The sequence below is a fragment of the Mesitornis unicolor genome, unplaced genomic scaffold, assembly GCF_000695765.1.
Source record: "Mesitornis unicolor isolate BGI_N332 unplaced genomic scaffold, ASM69576v1 scaffold44452, whole genome shotgun sequence".
In the NCBI taxonomy this organism is placed as follows: Eukaryota; Metazoa; Chordata; class Aves; order Mesitornithiformes; family Mesitornithidae; genus Mesitornis; species Mesitornis unicolor.
The window spans coordinates 16,042-34,591 of NW_010170692.1; the positions used below are offsets into that span (position 1 = coordinate 16,042).

The following is an 18,550-nucleotide window of genomic DNA, read 5'->3' on the forward strand; positions in this document are numbered from 1 at the left end:
AGCGTGACCAAATTCTTGCCTGTGTCAGCCTGAGGCAAAAATAAAATACCCAAGAGAACTGGAAAAACACAACCAAGGTTGCGTGTCAGCCTTCCCTGCGCTCATAAACACGCGTGTAACATTTTGCAGCATGTGGGAAATAAAATAGAATAACATTGGTCAGCTAAAGAAAATAAAAAGTTCTCTGAAGACCCATATTTTAAGTTTCTGTGAGGGTACCTTGTCGATGGTCAGGGGCAGGACGTATCTGCGGGCCTCGGGCTGCGGGGCTTTCTCTGCCTGCCGCTTCACCTCATCCCAGTTTGCACGCAGGTTGGCTAAGTAGAGGTAATTGTAAACAAACTCGAACCTGTGCAAAACAGGACAGAAGCAACGTGGCATTTTCAAGTGGTGGGGTCAAACGCAGCAGTTTTTTCCTAAAATTCAATGAATTAAGACGAGTACCTATCCAGCTCCCTGCAATGAAAACCCCAGTTTTTGCCTCAAGCACTCTGTGGCAGTGGCCAGGACCACCTCTGCTCAGGGTGTCCCAGCCAGCGTGGGGTTGGACATCCCTGTTTTGGTGCTGCTTTTCTCTGTGTTGGCACAAAAATCAGCATTCAAACCTCAACCAAATCCTGCTCGTGGCAGCCCCAGGAGCCCCAGTTCGTGCAGAGGGAGGCATGATGCCGCAGGGACCCTCGGCTGTGCCAAAACTCACCCCTTCCAGGTGCAGAGGTCGACAATCAGGAAACCATTATCTTCGTAGGTGTTGATGTGATGGAAAAGGTTGAAGGCCGAGGTGCGGTATTTGATGTTGAGGAGCCTGCCTTTCTTTTTCTCCGCCACGTGAAGCCAGACCTGAAAAGCAAGCAGCTGCTTGGTATAGGCTCAGAGAAATGACGGTGAAACCCATAGGATGGACCTCCCAGGTCAGAGCTGGCTGCCCAGTACAGCCTAGTTTGGTACGACCTGCCTCTTACCCCCATGGTTTCGTTGGACTCGAAGCAGTCCATGTAGTTGGCTCCCCACAGGCTCCAGGAGGAGAGGAACTTGAGGAGGTTGATCTTCACCGGGGTTTCCACAAACACGATGTAGTTCGAGGTCAGCCCAAAGCTGTTTGGAAACACGTCAAACTCACTGCAGTTAGTTGGGACAAAACCCATGCAGTAATTCAGCTTAAGCACTGGATATAACACACAGAATACACTGACAGGAATGTAAACATCCTGATTTTGGTAAATTGCCTAATTTTAGTTGCTGATTACATGCGAGAACAAGCCCTGTGTGCTGCTACTGTAGAGCATGCAATGCCAGCAATGTTGCCCACGTGTACCCAACCTTCGTGTGTTTGCAGAAATAAATGGGGACTCTGTTGAGAGTGGCCACTGTCCCCTCATTTCAGCTGCCCAGCATCCCTGATCTCCCGACCCCATGGCTCATTACCTGTGGACGTAAGAGGGCTTAAACCTGTCGCTGCAAGGGAACTGCACCAAGACCTCAGACTTGTTCATCGGGTCTTCCTTGTCTGGAACGGGACAGGTGAAGGGTTAGGGAGGATTTCACCAATACTTAGTCTGTATTTGGAGAGTTTACCCTGGAAGTTTCTGCCTTTGAGCAGGAGCTTGGAGCAGCCTGGGCTGGTGGAGGTGTCCCTGCCCATGGAGGGGTTGGACTGGACGAGCTTTAAGGTCCCTTCCAACCCAAACCACTCTGTGATTCAACAACACAAAGGCAGTTCACCATTTAGAAACCACATAGATAATTGCTTTAAAGATAGTATTTCTTTTAAAAAAGCAAATAAAATCTAAAGATTATTTTAAAAAGGTAAAAGTAACTCACTGACAAAACTCATTTGAAGGATAGAAAAATGATTTATAGGACAAGATTTTCTCTGTTCACTCCGAGCGGGGATTGACTGACCTGCCTGAAGCGGAGGAATCCGTATGATGTTATAGGCAAGTGCAAAGTTTTTTCCAAAGCAGTTGCCAATGTTGTAAACTGTCCCGTCATTTTCAATGTGGGGATGAGCTGTTGCCCCATTGACGGACACGTATTTACAGAGATCTACCTGGAGAAGGAGATGGAGAAAGTCAGGAGCTTTCTTGGCAAATGGGACATCGCCAGCTTTGCAAGGTCCACACGACCTTACTTCAGATGTGGAAAAGTCTTTTCTAAGCCCAAATCACCACTTGGTTTGTGAAATGGAGAAGAGCAGCAAGGCCAAGTGAATGTAGATGGTCAGGTGAGCTGACATGGTTACAGAGAGAGATTTGGGATCCTGGGGTCCAAAAGGAAAGGCTCCACAGGCTGGACATGGGTAACACAGCAAAGAAAAGCCTCAAACCAGGTGTTTGTGCACTTCTGTGGCTGACTGTTGCTCTGCTCCGATGTAAATGATGGCAGCAGTGCAGCTTTGGTAGAAGCCCTCCAGTTACGGCCCCCTTTGGCCACACTGCAACATAGCTCTGGTTTGCAAGCCCCATCCCAAGCAGGAGGATACGGATCATGGCTCCTATCGCCTCCTAATTAATTATTGCTCAGTGGCTTCGTTTCCAAGCTCCTTCTGACTCCGCTCTCATCAACCCTTACAGCTGGCTGCCTTCCTGCATCATCTCCCTGACAAACCCCAGCTCTTGCCTTGTCGTTAAGAGGCCGCTATTAAACATTATCATTTTAGTTTTACTCCTCCGTGTACGCAGTACAAAGACCCACCTGCTTAATTGTCTCCAGTGTATCTGGGTTAATTTTGGTTATAAAGTTGGTCTCCGTACAAGCATAGTAGTCTTCGCCCACGGGGTAGACATTAACGAGGGCATTATCGGTGACCTCCACACCTTTGAAGTATGAAAAAAACCTGAGCAGAGAAAACGGGCAGGCAGTCAGGGGCTGCGTGGAAGCAGAGGCAACATGGGACAACGCTGCAGCGCCCACAGCCCCGAGGTACCTAGAGAAGATGTTCTTGCACGGGTCTGGGTACGCATAGGTACCAAATTCTGTTATCACGATCCTTTTCTCAGTCATTGCTCTCACGTAGGCATCAGTCCTGACAAACCTGGGGCAGGCGAGAAGGCATGTTACAGGTATAGCCATAAAACCGTGGCAGCTATGCAACTAAAATACCAATATTTTTGTGATGAGCCTCATGAAAGCTCTGAAAGCTGCAGGCCTACCGTGGCACTGGGAAGGGATGGTCAACGGAGAGCTGAAGCTGATGGGAAAGAGGACTTTGCCTAAATATTCTGCACAAGCACCTGAAAGGCGATAGCTCAGCAGCTTTTAACTGAAAACACATTCCCGTTTTCAGATGACGTTATTCTGTCGCTGACTGCAGCTATACCCAGCCTTCCCCTCCCTCCTCTTCCAGATGTTTTGTAATCTGTACAAAAAGTGGCATTTCTGCTTACTATGACTAAGTTTCAGTTATTTTCAGCCTGTTTTAGTGATCTCACTGTTAGAGTTCTTCCAATAACCGCATGGACTTGAAATAACTGGCGCCTCCCACGTGCTGGGCAGCAGAGTCCATCCCCAGCACTTCCAGTGGAGCAAATGCTTTGTTATTTAAGTTTTTTTGGCTTGGAAAATCATCACGTACCTGCGGTGATAGGTCACGTGTCCCTCCTTGAAGTCGAACTTGTGGAGGAGCGCTTGGCCATCAAAGAGGTGATAGAAGGGCTCTGCGCCCACCTCGAACAAGCCAGGACCACATCTCAAGAGGCTTCCACGCAGCCAGGTGGGGATCCTACCTGCAGAAGATGCAGCATTGGTACTCTGGCTTCTGGTGACCCACAAGCTCCTGAGAACAAGGTCTGGGCAGAAGGCAATCACCAACCTGTGACATGGGCGGTCACCGGTGAGGACAGCTCCTCCACGGTCTCAAAGAGCTTCTTGTAGCCTCCAGCAGGATGCTCAACTCTGAAAGAGGCAGCAGAGCTGGGGTTAGACTGGTTTTGGGATGGCTTTGGAGGTTTTGTTTCTGGGTACTGACAGGACAAGGGACAACGGCTTTAAGCTGGAAAGGGGGAGATTTAGAACAGATATTAGGAAGAAATTTTTCATTCCCCATGGGGGGTTAGACTGGGAGGGTTTTGAGGTCCCATTCCACCCAAACCATGCTGTGAGTCAATGGATGGGCTGATCTGCTACTTGCAAATAACTTGAGAGGTTGGGAAGAAGCAGCACCAGCTTTTATGGGGAGGAAAGGCTTTGAGGGCTCTGCCCAGCTACTGCAGCCACCTTTGAACCATCTGAAGCATGTGGAAGAATAGGAAACACCTTTACTCAACAGACAAATTCAGGGTATCCCAAAACATCAGGAAGCAAAATCCAACATATATCTCCTAGCTATTGGATAAGCAATTTTAAAAATCCTTTTTATTTTGAGCAAAGTGTACTTGAGCATGCAGCTGAGAATTATTTGTTAGATTCCCAAAGCTCCAGAGCCTGTGAAATCTCACCAGGTGCAGGCTGTGTGGGGCACTGTCCTTCCCCTCCAAAGCATGGACCATCTGCTGGTACCCAGAGATGAGCCTGTCCCCCTGGACCAGAATCACGCCTTGGCACAGGATGCACCAGCATGGACCCCCATACACAGAGACCCCCTTGGCTCTGAACTGCACTGGCCTCCAACCTCCCAGCAACCCCCTCAGCCAACGCCACACAGTGATGACTTGCTTCTATAGAGAGAAGTATCAGGGATACTCACTGGCTGTACATCTTCTCCCCGAGGAAGGACCAGAGCCTTCGTCAGCCAAACATGCAGCGAGATCCGTGTGCTGGGTATTTATGGGGCGCTGAGCCCTGCCGAGGGGAGTCCCATGCCCAAAACCGCCCCTGCCAATGAGCACACCCTGGGAACACAGCAGGCTTTCACCACCAAAATCCTCCCTGAGCTTTGAGAGGTTTTGTCTTGCCGTTCACACAAAAAAGGGCTTTGAGTGTTTTTCTGAGACCTACATTCTTCCCAAGCAGAAGTGATTACAAAGAAAAAAAGAAAATAAACCAAAAACAAACCAGAAAGGAGTGAAATGGAGCGTGCTGGAGTCACGTTGGGAGCTTGGCACAGCCACTCGGCTCTTCCCCGGCCCCCGGCACTGCAGGGAGACCTCCCCAGCTCCAACACACACTGACGGCAGCAAGAAACTGTGCTCTGCTGCAAAGGGATCTCCATCCCATGTATCAGAGCGCTCCTCAAACCTGCAAAACAAGATCAGTCTTCACCTAGAAGTGGCATCACATTAGAAATACTAAGAAATAAGATGTCAGCATCATATATTATCATTTCTACATCCTGCACACATCAGCCACTGCCTTTTTCCTCTGCGCTTCTGCAGAAGACTTTCATTGCAAGCTTCACCACGTTGGTACAAGTAGAACAAGACCAAATCACTGCCCACCAGGCAGGAGGGCACCAGGAAGCATCCTCATCTGGGACTTGGTTTAGTGGCCATGGGGGTTTGGGGTAGACAGTTGGAGTTGATGATCTTAGAGGGCTTCTCCAACCTTAATAATTCTGTGATTCATCCACGATGGCTGCTCTTGCTGTCACTGTACATCACTGTCTGCTCTTCCCCTCTCCCCTCCTTGCTTCACTTCAGCAGGTTTCAACAGTGGCAGATGCCGGCAGCTCCTCTTGCTGCAAAAGGCAGATTTCTTAAGTCTAACACACAAAGTTGTATTTTCACACAGGGTGTTAACAGTCCTCAGAAAGGCATCAAACCTGACCAACATTTATTTTACACACAGCACAGTTACTGTCAGAGATGGCCCGAAGATCACGTTAAGAAACCATCTCTGGTAAGAGTAGACATGAAAACAAAGGTGCTGTAAAGAGTAATTTCCAAGATTAACAAGATTAGAGCGATTACTGCTCCCCCCTCATGGGTAGCCCATGGTACAGGATGAAGTAAGTTCATAACTCCATGTACCTTCAAGACCTCCTCCCATATAAACAGAAGCTGGACTCCAGTGTTAAAACTGTGGTGAAAGAAAAAAATTAGACATTAAACACCCCCATGTTCAATCTGCTACTACAACCATTAAGTGAAAGGTTGGCTTTTTTCTCTTGTGTCTGTCTTTCCTTCTTTCTTTCTTTCTTTCTTTCTCTCTTTCTCCTCTTTACAGGACTGTTTTAGGACTGAGGGATCATTTAAGGCTTCTAACTGAAAAACAAGATACCAAGTTGAACCTTCATGAGCTCTTTGATTGATGCCTCCCATTAACCCTTAAACACCCATAATTCTATGGTAATTTGCCTGTGGAAGCATCCTAGTAATAAATACATCTAATATAAGCCTGAGAGCAAACTCAAGGTCTCTCAGCAGTACAGATAACACAGAAATTTTTAATTGTCCCTAGGATAAGGACTTAAACCAGCATTCTCATCTTTGATGTCATGAAAATTCAGTTTCCATGGTGACAACATCTTACCAGGCCCCAGCCTCCTCCAGTGGCTCAGGAGGCAGAGACCCAAAAATTTCCCTGGCCCCACAGAGCAGCAGCCAAGTTCTCCTCCTTACCAGCACTGAACACCATCCAGCCCTGCAGATTCGGTAGAAAGAGTTAGAAGGATGGCCACCACATCCAGCCCAGATGGCATCTGCCTGCCAGGACCCTGGGCCAGAAGCAAGGAGCCACATCAGATGCTCGGGCTTTTATGAAGAGAAGAAAAAAAAATAAAATAAATAAAAGGTTCCAGGAAATAAATTTAACACAAGAGAAAGCAACAGCTCAAAGAAAATTTTATATTAAATTTAAATTTGTACCTGTCATCCATTTGAAATGTTTGAATTGTCCCATAGCTGGTCAATTTTTCTATTTATTCACATGTTTTGCTAAGTTCTGTCAAAACCTCAGAAAGGAACATTAAATAACCTGGATCAAACTCTGCACAATGAGGCCAGTCCTTTGAAAGCTAAATCCCATGAAATGTGAGCTTCTTGTCTAATAAGTTGCTTAACTGGAGCACAGAAATAAATAAAGGATTTATGCAACACTTACAAAGTAGAGCATAATTAGGAGCAAGTTTAGGCAGGTACAAGATTTTCAGAAGTAGCTGAATACAAGTGTTACAGCAGACAAACATCTGCCACCTGCTGCACAAGCATGAAGTTATTTGCAGGACATTAAAGTGTTACTAACACAGGTTACAACTGAATAATCTGGGTTTCTGTGACAAAGCCTTCCTCCTTATCAGGAAAATAGCAAAATGAGCTGTTGTGAAATTGGTGTGCCAGTTTTGCCACAGTTATCTGACAATAAATTTCTGCACCACTCCCTTGCCTCTGGAAAGCTCACGTAAGACTAATGTGGTGTGTGTATATATATATATATATATATATAATTGTGTGCATAAATATATTTTATTTTTATATACATATAAAGTATCAGATGCAGAATAGAAAAGTGGTTTTGCCTTATTTTTCTACAGGAGAGAACAAGCTGAAAGAACTGAAGCGCAGTCTCATGGGTGCAGACTGCAGCAGTTACTCACTATGGTGTGAGATATAAAAGTGACAATCCTCAACTCAGCCCCTCATTAACATGCCTGGAGCAGATCTGTCTTAATACTAAGCTGGGATCTCCTTTATGAAAACACTTTGAATTGTTCTCTCACAGAAATACTCACACAGATTTATATTCTTGTGGGGACCCTTGGCCCTGTCAGAATTAATAAAGGAAACCCTTAACTCTGGAAACAAAACAGGGAAATTCAGTATATTCTGATTCTACTTTTCACTTCATATATAATCCATAATTTCTATTTTTTTGAGAAGTACAAGTCTTCCACAAAAATGCCAGAAATATACCTAAGAATTTTAATATAAATAAATATAGAAAGGGTTATGTGAATTTTACAGATGAGATGAACAAAAGTATTTTACAGAGTCAGATAATCATTTATTTATGGTGAATTTCTGCCCCCCTTGGAAACAACAGAACCAACTTTTAAATTAGTCCCAAATGCAAAGAACACGGCTTTGTTTGAAGACAAATATTTTGAGAATACAAGGCAGGCACTTATTCACAACACAGAAACACTTAAAAACCTACACAAGCGATAGGAAAAGGCACAAATTCCTGAACAGACATTAAAGAAGTTACAATAATAAGCATACCATTATGAGAACCATAGGTAAGTTTTTGGTTACTAATAGCTTCATGCTATTTTCACATTTATTTTACTGAGAACAATATATTGTAATAATTTGTAAACAGATAAATATTTATTTCTCTCTTAGCAGTTATTTAGACGTTATCTTCATTAAAAAAAGTTAATTTGGCACCTTCCAACATAGTGTCCATGTAAACATTTCTTCTTTCTACACACACAGAGCCACCATCAAATTTCCATAGCAAGTGCCCTTTGGTAAATCATTCATCCACCCATCCATCAAATAAATAAGAGGTTGAAGTGTGGTTAAATTAGTATCTTAGGCTACGAAATCTTGGTTTTCTTAGACTAAGCATTGGCTGTTTGATGGTAGGTTTGTTCTCAAATAGCATCGCTTCGTTTTCCGTAGTTGGAAATCTGTTCTGGTAGATGAGAGGGTATTCCTTCTGAAACTAGAAAAAAACAGCAAGGCAAAAATAAAAACATCACACTCCACCAAATACTCCAGCTGTGCAGGGCTTGAGCACAAACCACTGCTCAGCAGCAAAGGTGCAGGACCATCAGCATGTAAAGTAACTGCTGTGACACCTGACCAAAGCTGTGCTTACGAGTTCACAACTGATAAATGAGTCAAGTAGAAATTTTGTCAAGCACTTCATCTTGTCTGCAGTTGCTCACCAGCTGAGTAAGAGCATTGCTGTGTATTTGAAGAGTACGACCAGCTAGAAGCCATGCTGCCTGCCAGCAGTGAAATCTATTTTCTGTTTCAGCTTGGAAAGCTGTCTTTCAGAAGTCACAGTGATAAATGTGTTTTACCTAAACGGAAGCTAAGATTCAGTAGATTTTGAAGGTACTCTCTCTCAGGAGAGCTTACTACTTAACCAAGTGAGTTATTTTTCAATTTCTGCAGATATACAACTAAACAGAAATATCTGGCTTCAGAGACGTGTATTTGACATTGTGCCTGTTTCCCATGTAAGGCCTTGGGAAGGAAGGAATATTGGTACATACATTTACACATCAGGCAAAGCCTTCTGCTGATTGATTCATCCTATGGAAAATGATACCATTGGTAACTTCTGGTGTTGATACAAGTTGGACTTAAACCCTCTAGTAAGTGCCATGGATTTGGCTTTGCCCAATTTAAAGTATCAAACCCAAATAATTGCTCCAAAAAGTTGTGTTTTATCACACTAGCTATTCCAGCACAAATTGCAAGACTGCAATGATATAGCTCTGTGGATTTTAAAAATAAGTCTGGCTAACACGCAGCTGTCACAGTACAAACCGTTTCTGGACTTTGGTAGGAACTCATCAAAAATTTAGGTATGTTTTCCAAGTTTTACTATTGGAGGATTTTAATTTATTTCCTTCCTCCCCACTTCACCTGCTGAAAGTGCTGCTATGTATCACTTCTTACCACTTGGCTTACTCTAAGTTTTAATTGACTATAATTAATTACTCTTCTTTACACACACAGTTTCAATGAACATGAACCAAAGTCCAGCCTTCACTTTTACAGGACCAGAATGTTTTCACCACACATATGAAAGTCAGTGTTGCAGAAACTGGGGAACAGACACCAAAAAGAAAGAAATGTGCCTGCTCTGAAAAGCTGCTTTTTCAAATTTGAGTCACAAGACCTGCTTAGGAGATTCTAGGACAAGTACAATACTATTCAATTGGTCATTAATACTTGCCAAAGGTTTTCTGAAAAAGAAAAAACCCTCCTGTATTAAACCCTGCCAGAATTGCTGTATTTTAGCTTTAGTATTAGGCAGTATGTTAGTAGGCCATAGAAGTGACAGATAATCTTGAGCAATATACACGTCACAAAACGCAAAGCTAAGTCCAGAGGAAAGAACATTTCAGAACTGTGAACACAGCTCATTGCCTATTGCTTTTATGCCCATCTATAGCCTTTTAATGGTAAACTTGCATAGTCAGCACACCACAAGAAACCATGCTGTAATTTTATTGCATGTTGTGTAACAGAGAGCAGTATCTTAGAATAATTTTATACTTGTTTTAAATCATGGTTTGAACACCACTGTTGCCAGACAGTAGCAGATGCTGTATTGGACGCCGTCTTTAAAATCCCAATCAAATAATACAATTAAAACACATTAAGCAGCTCTCTCTTATAAAATAAGCACTTCCGTGTATACAGTCTGCTCTTGTTCTGTACCAGGGTCAAGCGATCATGATCCTTTCCTTGCAAAGGCATCTGCAGAAGTAGATGAAATATCCACCGAGTTTCTTACCTGTTTTAATTTTCTCTTTTTGTCTTTCACAGACAGGTTTTTATCTTTGATAATGTTCTCCAAGAGCTCTGCCACTGCAGCTTGAGAGGTAGAAACCTTTTGTTCTTCAAACTCCTGAGGAGTTATTTGTTTGCAGTATGAATATGTTGGCAAGATGGCACAGATTTCTTCCTTTGGATATTTACACTGAAAGAAAAGTTGAAGATGAGGTCTTCATACACTCAAATGATTACATCCTATTTCAGAACTCTCAGAAGTAACAGATACTCTGCAATTAGCAAATGAACTTCAGCTCCTAACACACCACCAACCTGAGTCATCTTCACATACTCTATGTGATCTCGCACTGCGACCTGCAGGTAAGTTGGTACTTTAAATATTTCTTGTTGATGGTCCATTAGAAATGAAACCAATCGCGTAGAAAGCAGCTCGTCAAGATCGACTTCTTCTGAACAGCACAGCACGCACCGAGAAAACGTCTGTATCATCTGGAAGTGTTTAGCAGAGCATTAGTACATACGGCTGAGGGATTTACCTTCTTTCCCGTCTACACACAAGTTCTCCAGTACCAACTTGCACTGCAACCTCTTGCCTGCACCACTGGTCAAGAGAGAAGGAAAACTGATTATAATTTTTTCCTCACCTTAAATAAAGTAACTTTTATAACATTAGACTTGTACTTTTTAAAATTGAACAGTACCTTCAATTAAGACAGACATATTATAATGAGGTAATAATAAGGAAAAGTATTTCTCTGTAGAAAAGTGTACATCATCAATTAACCATCTTGAGACAAGTGAGATGATTAAGAAAAACCCTGCAGAGCCAACCTAACCAAGATCTAATACACACCAAGATCCAGTTTTAAATAGCTTTAAACCACAGTTTTACAGCTTTCGTATTTCCAGCTTTTAGTAGGCTTATTTGAAATTAGCATGCTTAGGCACTGTGTTGTTTCATTTAATGTTGTTTGACAAAAATCTTCAGTCATTCCAATGAAAGCTTAAATTCAGACCTCAAAGCTCATCTTTAAACTCACTAGGCAGAAAATTTACTTCTTTGCAACTGCTTTTGTCATTACTTCACATATGCAAATGTTTAGCCCAAGAAAGGATTTCTACAAACACCCTGCCAACACCTTTTAAGTTAAACGGCAGTTGGGTAAGAAATCAGACTGAATAATCATTTGCATTCTTTTAAGAAACTATTTTTCTTCTCCCAGAAGTAAACAAAAACCCCACCAATATTGGAAATATATTAGAATGGAGACATGAAAGTGCTTTCTTCAAGTCAGTTTTTTGTAAATATTCTGGAGACTAAAATTCTTCCTGTTAATCACCATTTAATTGCAATGAGACAAGAGCCTCAAAGAAAGAACGCTGCTGGTATTCCCAGCATTACTCCAGCCACGTTTTTAAAACACTAGAGATGCTGGACTCAGGATTCTCTTACCAAAGAGCGGGTTCCCATTGCGTCATGCAGCCGTGGCATATCAACGTTTTCACTGATCCGAGAGATCATTCGCATCAGGAGCTGAATCTTTCTGCGATTCGGTGGTGGAAGCAGCAAACAGCATATCTGTAGTGCTTCAACAGCAATTCTTTCTAAATGAGGCTGCAGGAGATCTACAAGTTAATTGTAAAGACAACTGTCAGTGACATTTGAACCAACTTTCAGGATATTTTTATCTTCATAAAACAAATTTCATTTTTTTGGAATGACGATAGTCTATGTTTCATAGAAATCATCCATAACATAGCAGATCATGTTATGCAGCCTTTTTTTTGTGTGGCCATCTTCAGCTTGCTTCATCATGATGAACTGCTGGTACAATTAAGACCATAGACAACTAAGAAGTGGCACTAATGTTATTCCCAGAAGATGTGTTTCAAAAAAGACATCTCCTCCAACAGGCAGGACTGTGCAAATTTCCTGCCTCACTCTTAGACAGCATATAAGCCAGAACAACATCACTTACCTGTACAGAGAGGTGAATTACTGACACATCAGGCTTAAGACTCTAAAGATACTACTCACTACTACTTGGTAGCAGAAGTATGAAAGGCTACCTTTAAACAGCATAATGTACCAAACAGATTTTTATTTTTTTAAAAACCAAACAACCCACAGATCATGTTATTTGCATATCAAAAAACCTAGTAACAGCACCAAAGATTAAGGAAGCAGAGATTAGTTAGTCAACACAACAAGCCAGCACAACATGCTTTAGAAAGCCATCTTACTTTGCGTGCCAGTCAACATACAAGAAGAGTGAGTGACAAAGGACTCTGAGAGATCTGCGGTACTTTTGCAGAGTCTCTTACTGACGGTGACATCAGAAACCACAGTCCCGATGTCCACTGAAGTCGCCACACCACACGTATTTGGTTTGCCTTGCCCAGAAAGTTGAGACCTTGGCTTTACTGTGATTTCAGCAACTGGTACATTAATGCTAGTGCAACTTTTGGAGTTCCTCTTGCCAAGTAAACTCAGAGATCTGCATAGTTGTTTTGGTCCGTGATTTTCATTAAAGAGCTTTTTATCCTGAGGAGTTGAGGCAGACACTCTCTTGAGACCATGGGTTTGGTTTTGACATGCGCTATCGGAACCAAGCTCCAACACAGAATTAGCTTTATCATCATATTGTGGAGAATGTTTCCCATTTCTTGTGCCTGGGATGGTGTTCACATCACTTTGCCTGAGGGAATTGGGTTCTCCTTTATTACATGCACTTGATGGAGTATCTCCAATTCTTTCCAAAGAGTAACACCTTGTCCTGAATTTTAGAGGTGGATGTTGTTCATTCCTGAAACCTGAAAGATTTTGACAACTTCCTCCTATTCGATTGTCAGCACTGCCTTGTTTACAAGTCAGTTCACGTTGTTGCAATTTCTTTGCACATTGTTTTTGAATCATTAGCTCTTCTGAAGAGGACTTCCTCGAAGCTTCATATTCTTTCTTTTTTTTGTCAGGCTCTTTGTGAAGAAGGCTTAGAAGAAGACATTCAGTTGACTTGAAAGAATTCAAGGGAAGAATTTTTGAAGGTTGCGGGTCACATTTCTCATCTTGGACGGAATGTTTTCCACTGCTTTTATCTGGAATTGTGACGTAGCCACACAGAACTATCAGAAAATGAAATATAAATTAAGATGCAAGTGGTATGAAAATTAACAAGTTCAGAAAGAAATAAAGTTGGTAATTGAAGCGAGAAGACAACAGACACTAATTTATAGCTGATTCCGTTAGTAAAATTAAGAAAAATTTAGCTCAGTCCAGTAGCAATCTAACAAGATAATTGCAACCATCATGCAAGAACAAAGAAAGTTAACACGCTGCAATAGTGAGGAATAGACAAGAACGAGCACATATTATAAAATTATGGTTACTGCGTATTTAGAGTGTAGTTCAGACAGCATTTTTATAGTATATGAGAGAACTGCATCTCAATTAATCTTTTAATACAGAACGATAGCATTGTTGACCTTCCTCAGATTCAAGCTGCCATACAGATCAGGGGGTCAGGGTCTGCTTTGAATTACAGATTTGTTCCCCAGTTGACATAAACTCATAGCTTGCACTGATTATTTCTGAATTCATACATACCTAAAATATTAACAAAAAGTTCATAGTATTCAAAAGTAAGTAACGGTTCAGGAAGATTGAGAAAGTAATCAGCAACCGTTCTGAACACATCACGTTCAAACCCACTGTATGTTGGTTGGCTCATGTCATTATTTCTAGGCCCTAAAAAGAGGTGAAGAAAGAAAATTCACAGAAGTAATTACTCTCACAATTCCATTATTAAAAAACTTAAATTAAAAGACAACCTAAGTTTGTTCTCATAGGAATGACTGTTTCACAAGAAAATAATTACATCAGTAAAAGATAGCCGTTAACTTTTTCGTGGCCTCAGACAGCGCTTACACTGAAAGCTTACAGAGTTTAATTAATTCTCCTGTACATTTAATGGATTAAGGAACACTGAAGTCCCTCTTTTCCACACATTTAATCTGTTCACACAGACAAAAATTCATATGCAGAATCAGACAATGCGGCCTGAAAGCAGGATAACCAGCTAGACCACTTAAGGACTGATATCTGGATTACCTGAAATATAACATCTTTATCATGCATTAACTCTTTCAGGTTCCACTTCTGTGCAGTAATATGATACGGATTGCTGTCATTGCTTCTTAGCAATCAAGGCACTTAGACCATTCGAATTCTCAAAACGAAACATCACAATTGACGTTACCATGCAAGTATACTTCACTCTCAACTCTCAGAATAGGTTTCTGAAACTTAAAAGCTATTCAGTGACTTACAGTATGCCAGGCATTTCATAGCTGACAACACCCAGTGAGGGAGGTCTTCTAAAATAAACAAACAAATATATTATTTATACATAAGCCCAAAGACTTGATAACTAAAACAAATAATGGCACACATGTAAAATATAAAAGATCAATTTTAAAACTAATTTAAAATATTGCCAAATACGTGTAACTTAAAGTGAATGCAATACACCTATAATACTTTCTAGAAAAATATACTGTACTGTACTCTCATTTGGGAAAACAGTGTAAAAGACAGACCATGAAACATATTACTTTAATTATTAATTATTGTTTGTTGCAATTGCACCTTATAGATTCTTTAAGATTTTTTTTTTCTGGTGTTGCTTACCTGATTTGTTCTGCAAAATCACAACACCATGTTTGCTGGTGTTAGTCATGTTGTAAATGACATACTCAGGAACTATCTGTGCTGGCTGCAAAACTTCTTCCAAAGATAGGAGACCTAAAATGGTTTGCAAACTGCGGGGAGTAAGAAAGCAGATGTTTTCTAAAATGGTTGCTAGTAATGAATGAAAACCAGTTCTTTTCATATCTATTCAAAGACCAGTTACTTGATGAGCTAGTTCGCTGTTTAATAAATTCTCACTTCCAGAAGGACAATTCAAGGATGCATTTTTTTCCTGGCACAAATGCCAAAAACCGGTAAGGAAGACCATCTATGGTACTTAAAATATACTTCAACACTAGCAACAATAAATTTCTTAAATGCAACAAACCAGTGTTAATAAATACAATAGAAAACAGATGCAAACAGTAGTTAGTAAAAAATATTCAACTTAATGCATAATTTTAAAAAATTCAAAAAAATTTGCAAGTCAAAGGCTTGATCGGGCCATACCCATAGCACATACAGAGAAGGTGCTTTTTACAATGTATTACTTACTGTATTAGAATGATATTTCTCCAAGTTTCTTGCACATATTCCTGGCTTATTTCCTTCCTTTCATGTGTGTCTTCCTTGTTTTCCTCTATTACGTCTGGGTTTGTTTTTTCTAAATTTTCCTGAAAATGAGTGGTTTATACCATAAGATAAACAAGCTTCTTAAGACAATTCAAAATTAAGTAAAAATTCTTCGCAAAAGTATAGGGTATTCTGCAGAACATTAAATTCTAAAACATGATCCAGGAAATAAAAACTTAACAGTCTCAGCACTGAAATGCAAGCCCAACCAACTAAAAAGCAATAGAAGACACTGTGAGGAAAGACTTGATTGACTCAGAAGTCAGCAGTTTACACACCAGATCCAAATGTATTAATAAGTGAAGCGTTTTCCTTTGGGACTGCAATCTAAATTCAGAAAGTATGCGCACACACAAAAATCAAGAGAGTAATGGGCCAGACACATTCAATTATTTTCAAAAAATAAGCTGAACAGTTTAATAATTTGTGCCTTTTATTTGTCCTAAACAAAAAAAAATACATTAAGTTTCAACACGGACCTATTCTCCACATAATTTCTAGAACTCCACCTGCCAGCCCTCCCAATACTTCAAAATACTGTAGCAGGGATAATTCCACACTGAAGGAGACAAAATAACAAAGAATCCAAAAGAAAACCAAACCCCTCTCACATTGATGGCCCAAGATGCTCAATTGCTTACATATATAGTACACAATTAAATCTCCATTTAATGTCAGACCATATTGACACAAAATTAGCCCTGCACTGCAAGTGTGATGACCTTTCTTTCCGATTAAGTAACCTGGTTGCATTAATAACACTTCACTGCCATGCCGCTCTTCACATCAAACTATTGCCAAAGTTCAGAGAAAACAGCTTCATATAGTACTTTTAACTTCTTCTCTCAAATGCATAACCCCTTTCACTTGCTGCCAGCATTTCAAAAATGCCATGTTACACTTGGAGCTATAATTTTGCATGTATGCATTGTGTTTGGTATTTATAGGTTATTTAACAAAATCTCCTCTTGTACACTGAATAAGAGAAACAGCACACATCACGAAAACACTTACTCATAAAATATAGCTGTTATCTTTCCATTATACCTATAGAAATATTCTATTTCACTGTCCAGAAGAACCTACCAATTTATTTCTTAAGCTAGAGGGAAGATGACACAACAGAACAGTGCTGCTAAAAGGTGATCGCTTCTAGTTTGTTTTGTTTTGTGGGTTTTTTGTTTTGTTTTGTTTTTAAATAAAGAAAATACATGGCAACTGTAATTATGTAAGAAACAGAAGTTATTACCAACGGCTGTAGTATCTCATGGTTTTTAACAGTTCTCCGGGATAAATGTGGCAGCTTAAAAAGTCTTTCTTTGTCTCGAGAGAAGTTTTCCAAGTTCTCTTTTGGTAGACATGAGCTTGGTAAGGGTTTAACTGGAGATGTTGAAGGAAATCTGTAATGAATAGGAGACGTTAAACACAATTAGAATAGATTAAAAATATAAATCACTTAACCAAAGCATACCCTATCAGCGTAATTCCGTAAGATACTGAAAAGATTCAAGAAAGGAAAAATTTTCTCTTTAGAACACTGACCTTATACTACAAATAATCTTTGGGCTACTTTTCTTGATTTCGAAGTCAAGTTGAAGATACTAAGATATTTATACAGCATTGAGAGCAGAATTTGAGAAGTGAGGGCCATTGATTTCTTTAATTTTAGCACTTAGGGTAGGGTCTGGTTCCCACTTAGATTGGGACAAGTACAAGAGAAGCAAACAGGACTGGTAGCACAGCACACAGCTGCTACAATTAATTCTCCTTGGCTCCCCTCCAAAGCACTTGAGAGCAGCACCCATGCCGGGGAGAAACTTGGCTGAACAAAAGCATGGACACAGCCCTTAGCACACACAATGCATTGTCTACGCTGCAAGTCAGAGTGGAGTAAAATGGTACTAATAACTGATTTTTGTCCCAGCTGGTGAACCCAAAGCAAGATATTTTTGAGAATCTGGGCATTAAGATTTTAAAATAAAGTTCTCAGCCTGAAAAGCTCTGTTAACTAGTCATTTCAGTACCTGTATAATGCACCATTGTCTTCTAAATTTTCAGAGCCCCACCTCCCTTTGATATCTTCAATTACATGATTCTTGAGAAACTTTCTTAATAACTGAACAGTCTGGTGCCTGGTGACTTCAGGACCAAAGTTACTGTTACTCCTTAATACTTCATGGAGCCAGTCTACAGCTTCCGACGCAGTGAAACAGTTTCCGTGTTTCTTGAAATGCTGCCTGTGTTTCCTTAATGGCATCCCTGCTCGGAAATATTTTGTAATTTCATTCCACTGCACGGGAAACAAAACAGCAAAGAATGCAAGATTAAAGCCTGAAGTTGATCCTTGTAAGTATCAATTAATAATAAGCATATAAATGAAACCACAACATTAATATTAACCAATATTGACAGTTTTACTAAATAATTGAGTACTATTCATATATAAACATTAAATTTAAAAAATATGTAAACATTTCACTTAGGATTTTATCTCATTCTTCTAAAACTGAAAATAAGCTTAGAGCTTCACAAACATAACAAGTTTTATTGGCTCAGCCTGCACATGCTCAGCATTTACATCAACTCAGTTTCCTGAGGTGCTGTCAAACCACAGCTCCCAAATTTGGAGCAGCTCTCTGAATTGAGATGAAACCAGCTGCCAGAGCACTTAAATACCAGTTTTAAATTTAAAGGTATTTTCTTCCTTTCCTATTTATTGGCACAAAACCAGATGACATTCTATAATTAGTAGGCTCCTCTAAGCTGTCACCCAATTTTGGAGAAGCAAGGCGCTGTCACCACCACAGGCCCTTCCCAAGGAGTGTGGCTGGGTCCCTTCCACTACATGACAGCGGGCACGGGTGGCACAGAGCCA

The 18,550-nt window shown here is 40.8% G+C and overlaps 2 protein-coding genes across 2 annotated transcripts in view; both read right to left on the reverse strand.

The window, feature by feature from the left end:
- RPE65 (retinal pigment epithelium-specific protein 65kDa) overlaps window positions 1-4,695 on the reverse strand; it is a 6,060-nt gene extending 1,365 nt beyond the window's left edge. Inside the window, 11 exon segments of the mRNA XM_010179763.1 lie at window positions 1-29; window positions 220-349; window positions 701-840; window positions 963-1,095; window positions 1,426-1,507; window positions 1,903-2,050; window positions 2,695-2,836; window positions 2,927-3,034; window positions 3,575-3,725; window positions 3,812-3,894; window positions 4,685-4,695. The exon segment at window positions 1-29 is cut by the window's left edge and continues 25 nt beyond it. Of these exon segments, the coding sequence (XP_010178065.1) occupies window positions 1-29; window positions 220-349; window positions 701-840; window positions 963-1,095; window positions 1,426-1,507; window positions 1,903-2,050; window positions 2,695-2,836; window positions 2,927-3,034; window positions 3,575-3,725; window positions 3,812-3,894; window positions 4,685-4,695 (1,157 nt within the window).
- A 3,708-nt stretch (window positions 4,696-8,403) lies between these two features.
- Window positions 8,404-18,550, reverse strand: part of DEPDC1 (DEP domain containing 1) — a 10,479-nt gene continuing 332 nt past the window's right edge. Inside the window, exons 2-11 of the mRNA XM_010179764.1 lie at window positions 17,700-17,965; window positions 16,925-17,075; window positions 15,598-15,716; window positions 15,043-15,173; window positions 14,682-14,729; window positions 13,960-14,100; window positions 11,809-11,981; window positions 10,668-10,844; window positions 10,357-10,542; window positions 8,404-8,544 (exon numbers count right to left, since the gene is read on the reverse strand). Of these exons, the coding sequence (XP_010178066.1) occupies window positions 8,404-8,544; window positions 10,357-10,542; window positions 10,668-10,844; window positions 11,809-11,981; window positions 13,960-14,100; window positions 14,682-14,729; window positions 15,043-15,173; window positions 15,598-15,716; window positions 16,925-17,075; window positions 17,700-17,965 (1,533 nt within the window). The remainder of the gene's footprint in view (window positions 8,545-10,356; window positions 10,543-10,667; window positions 10,845-11,808; window positions 11,982-13,959; window positions 14,101-14,681; window positions 14,730-15,042; window positions 15,174-15,597; window positions 15,717-16,924; window positions 17,076-17,699; window positions 17,966-18,550) is intronic.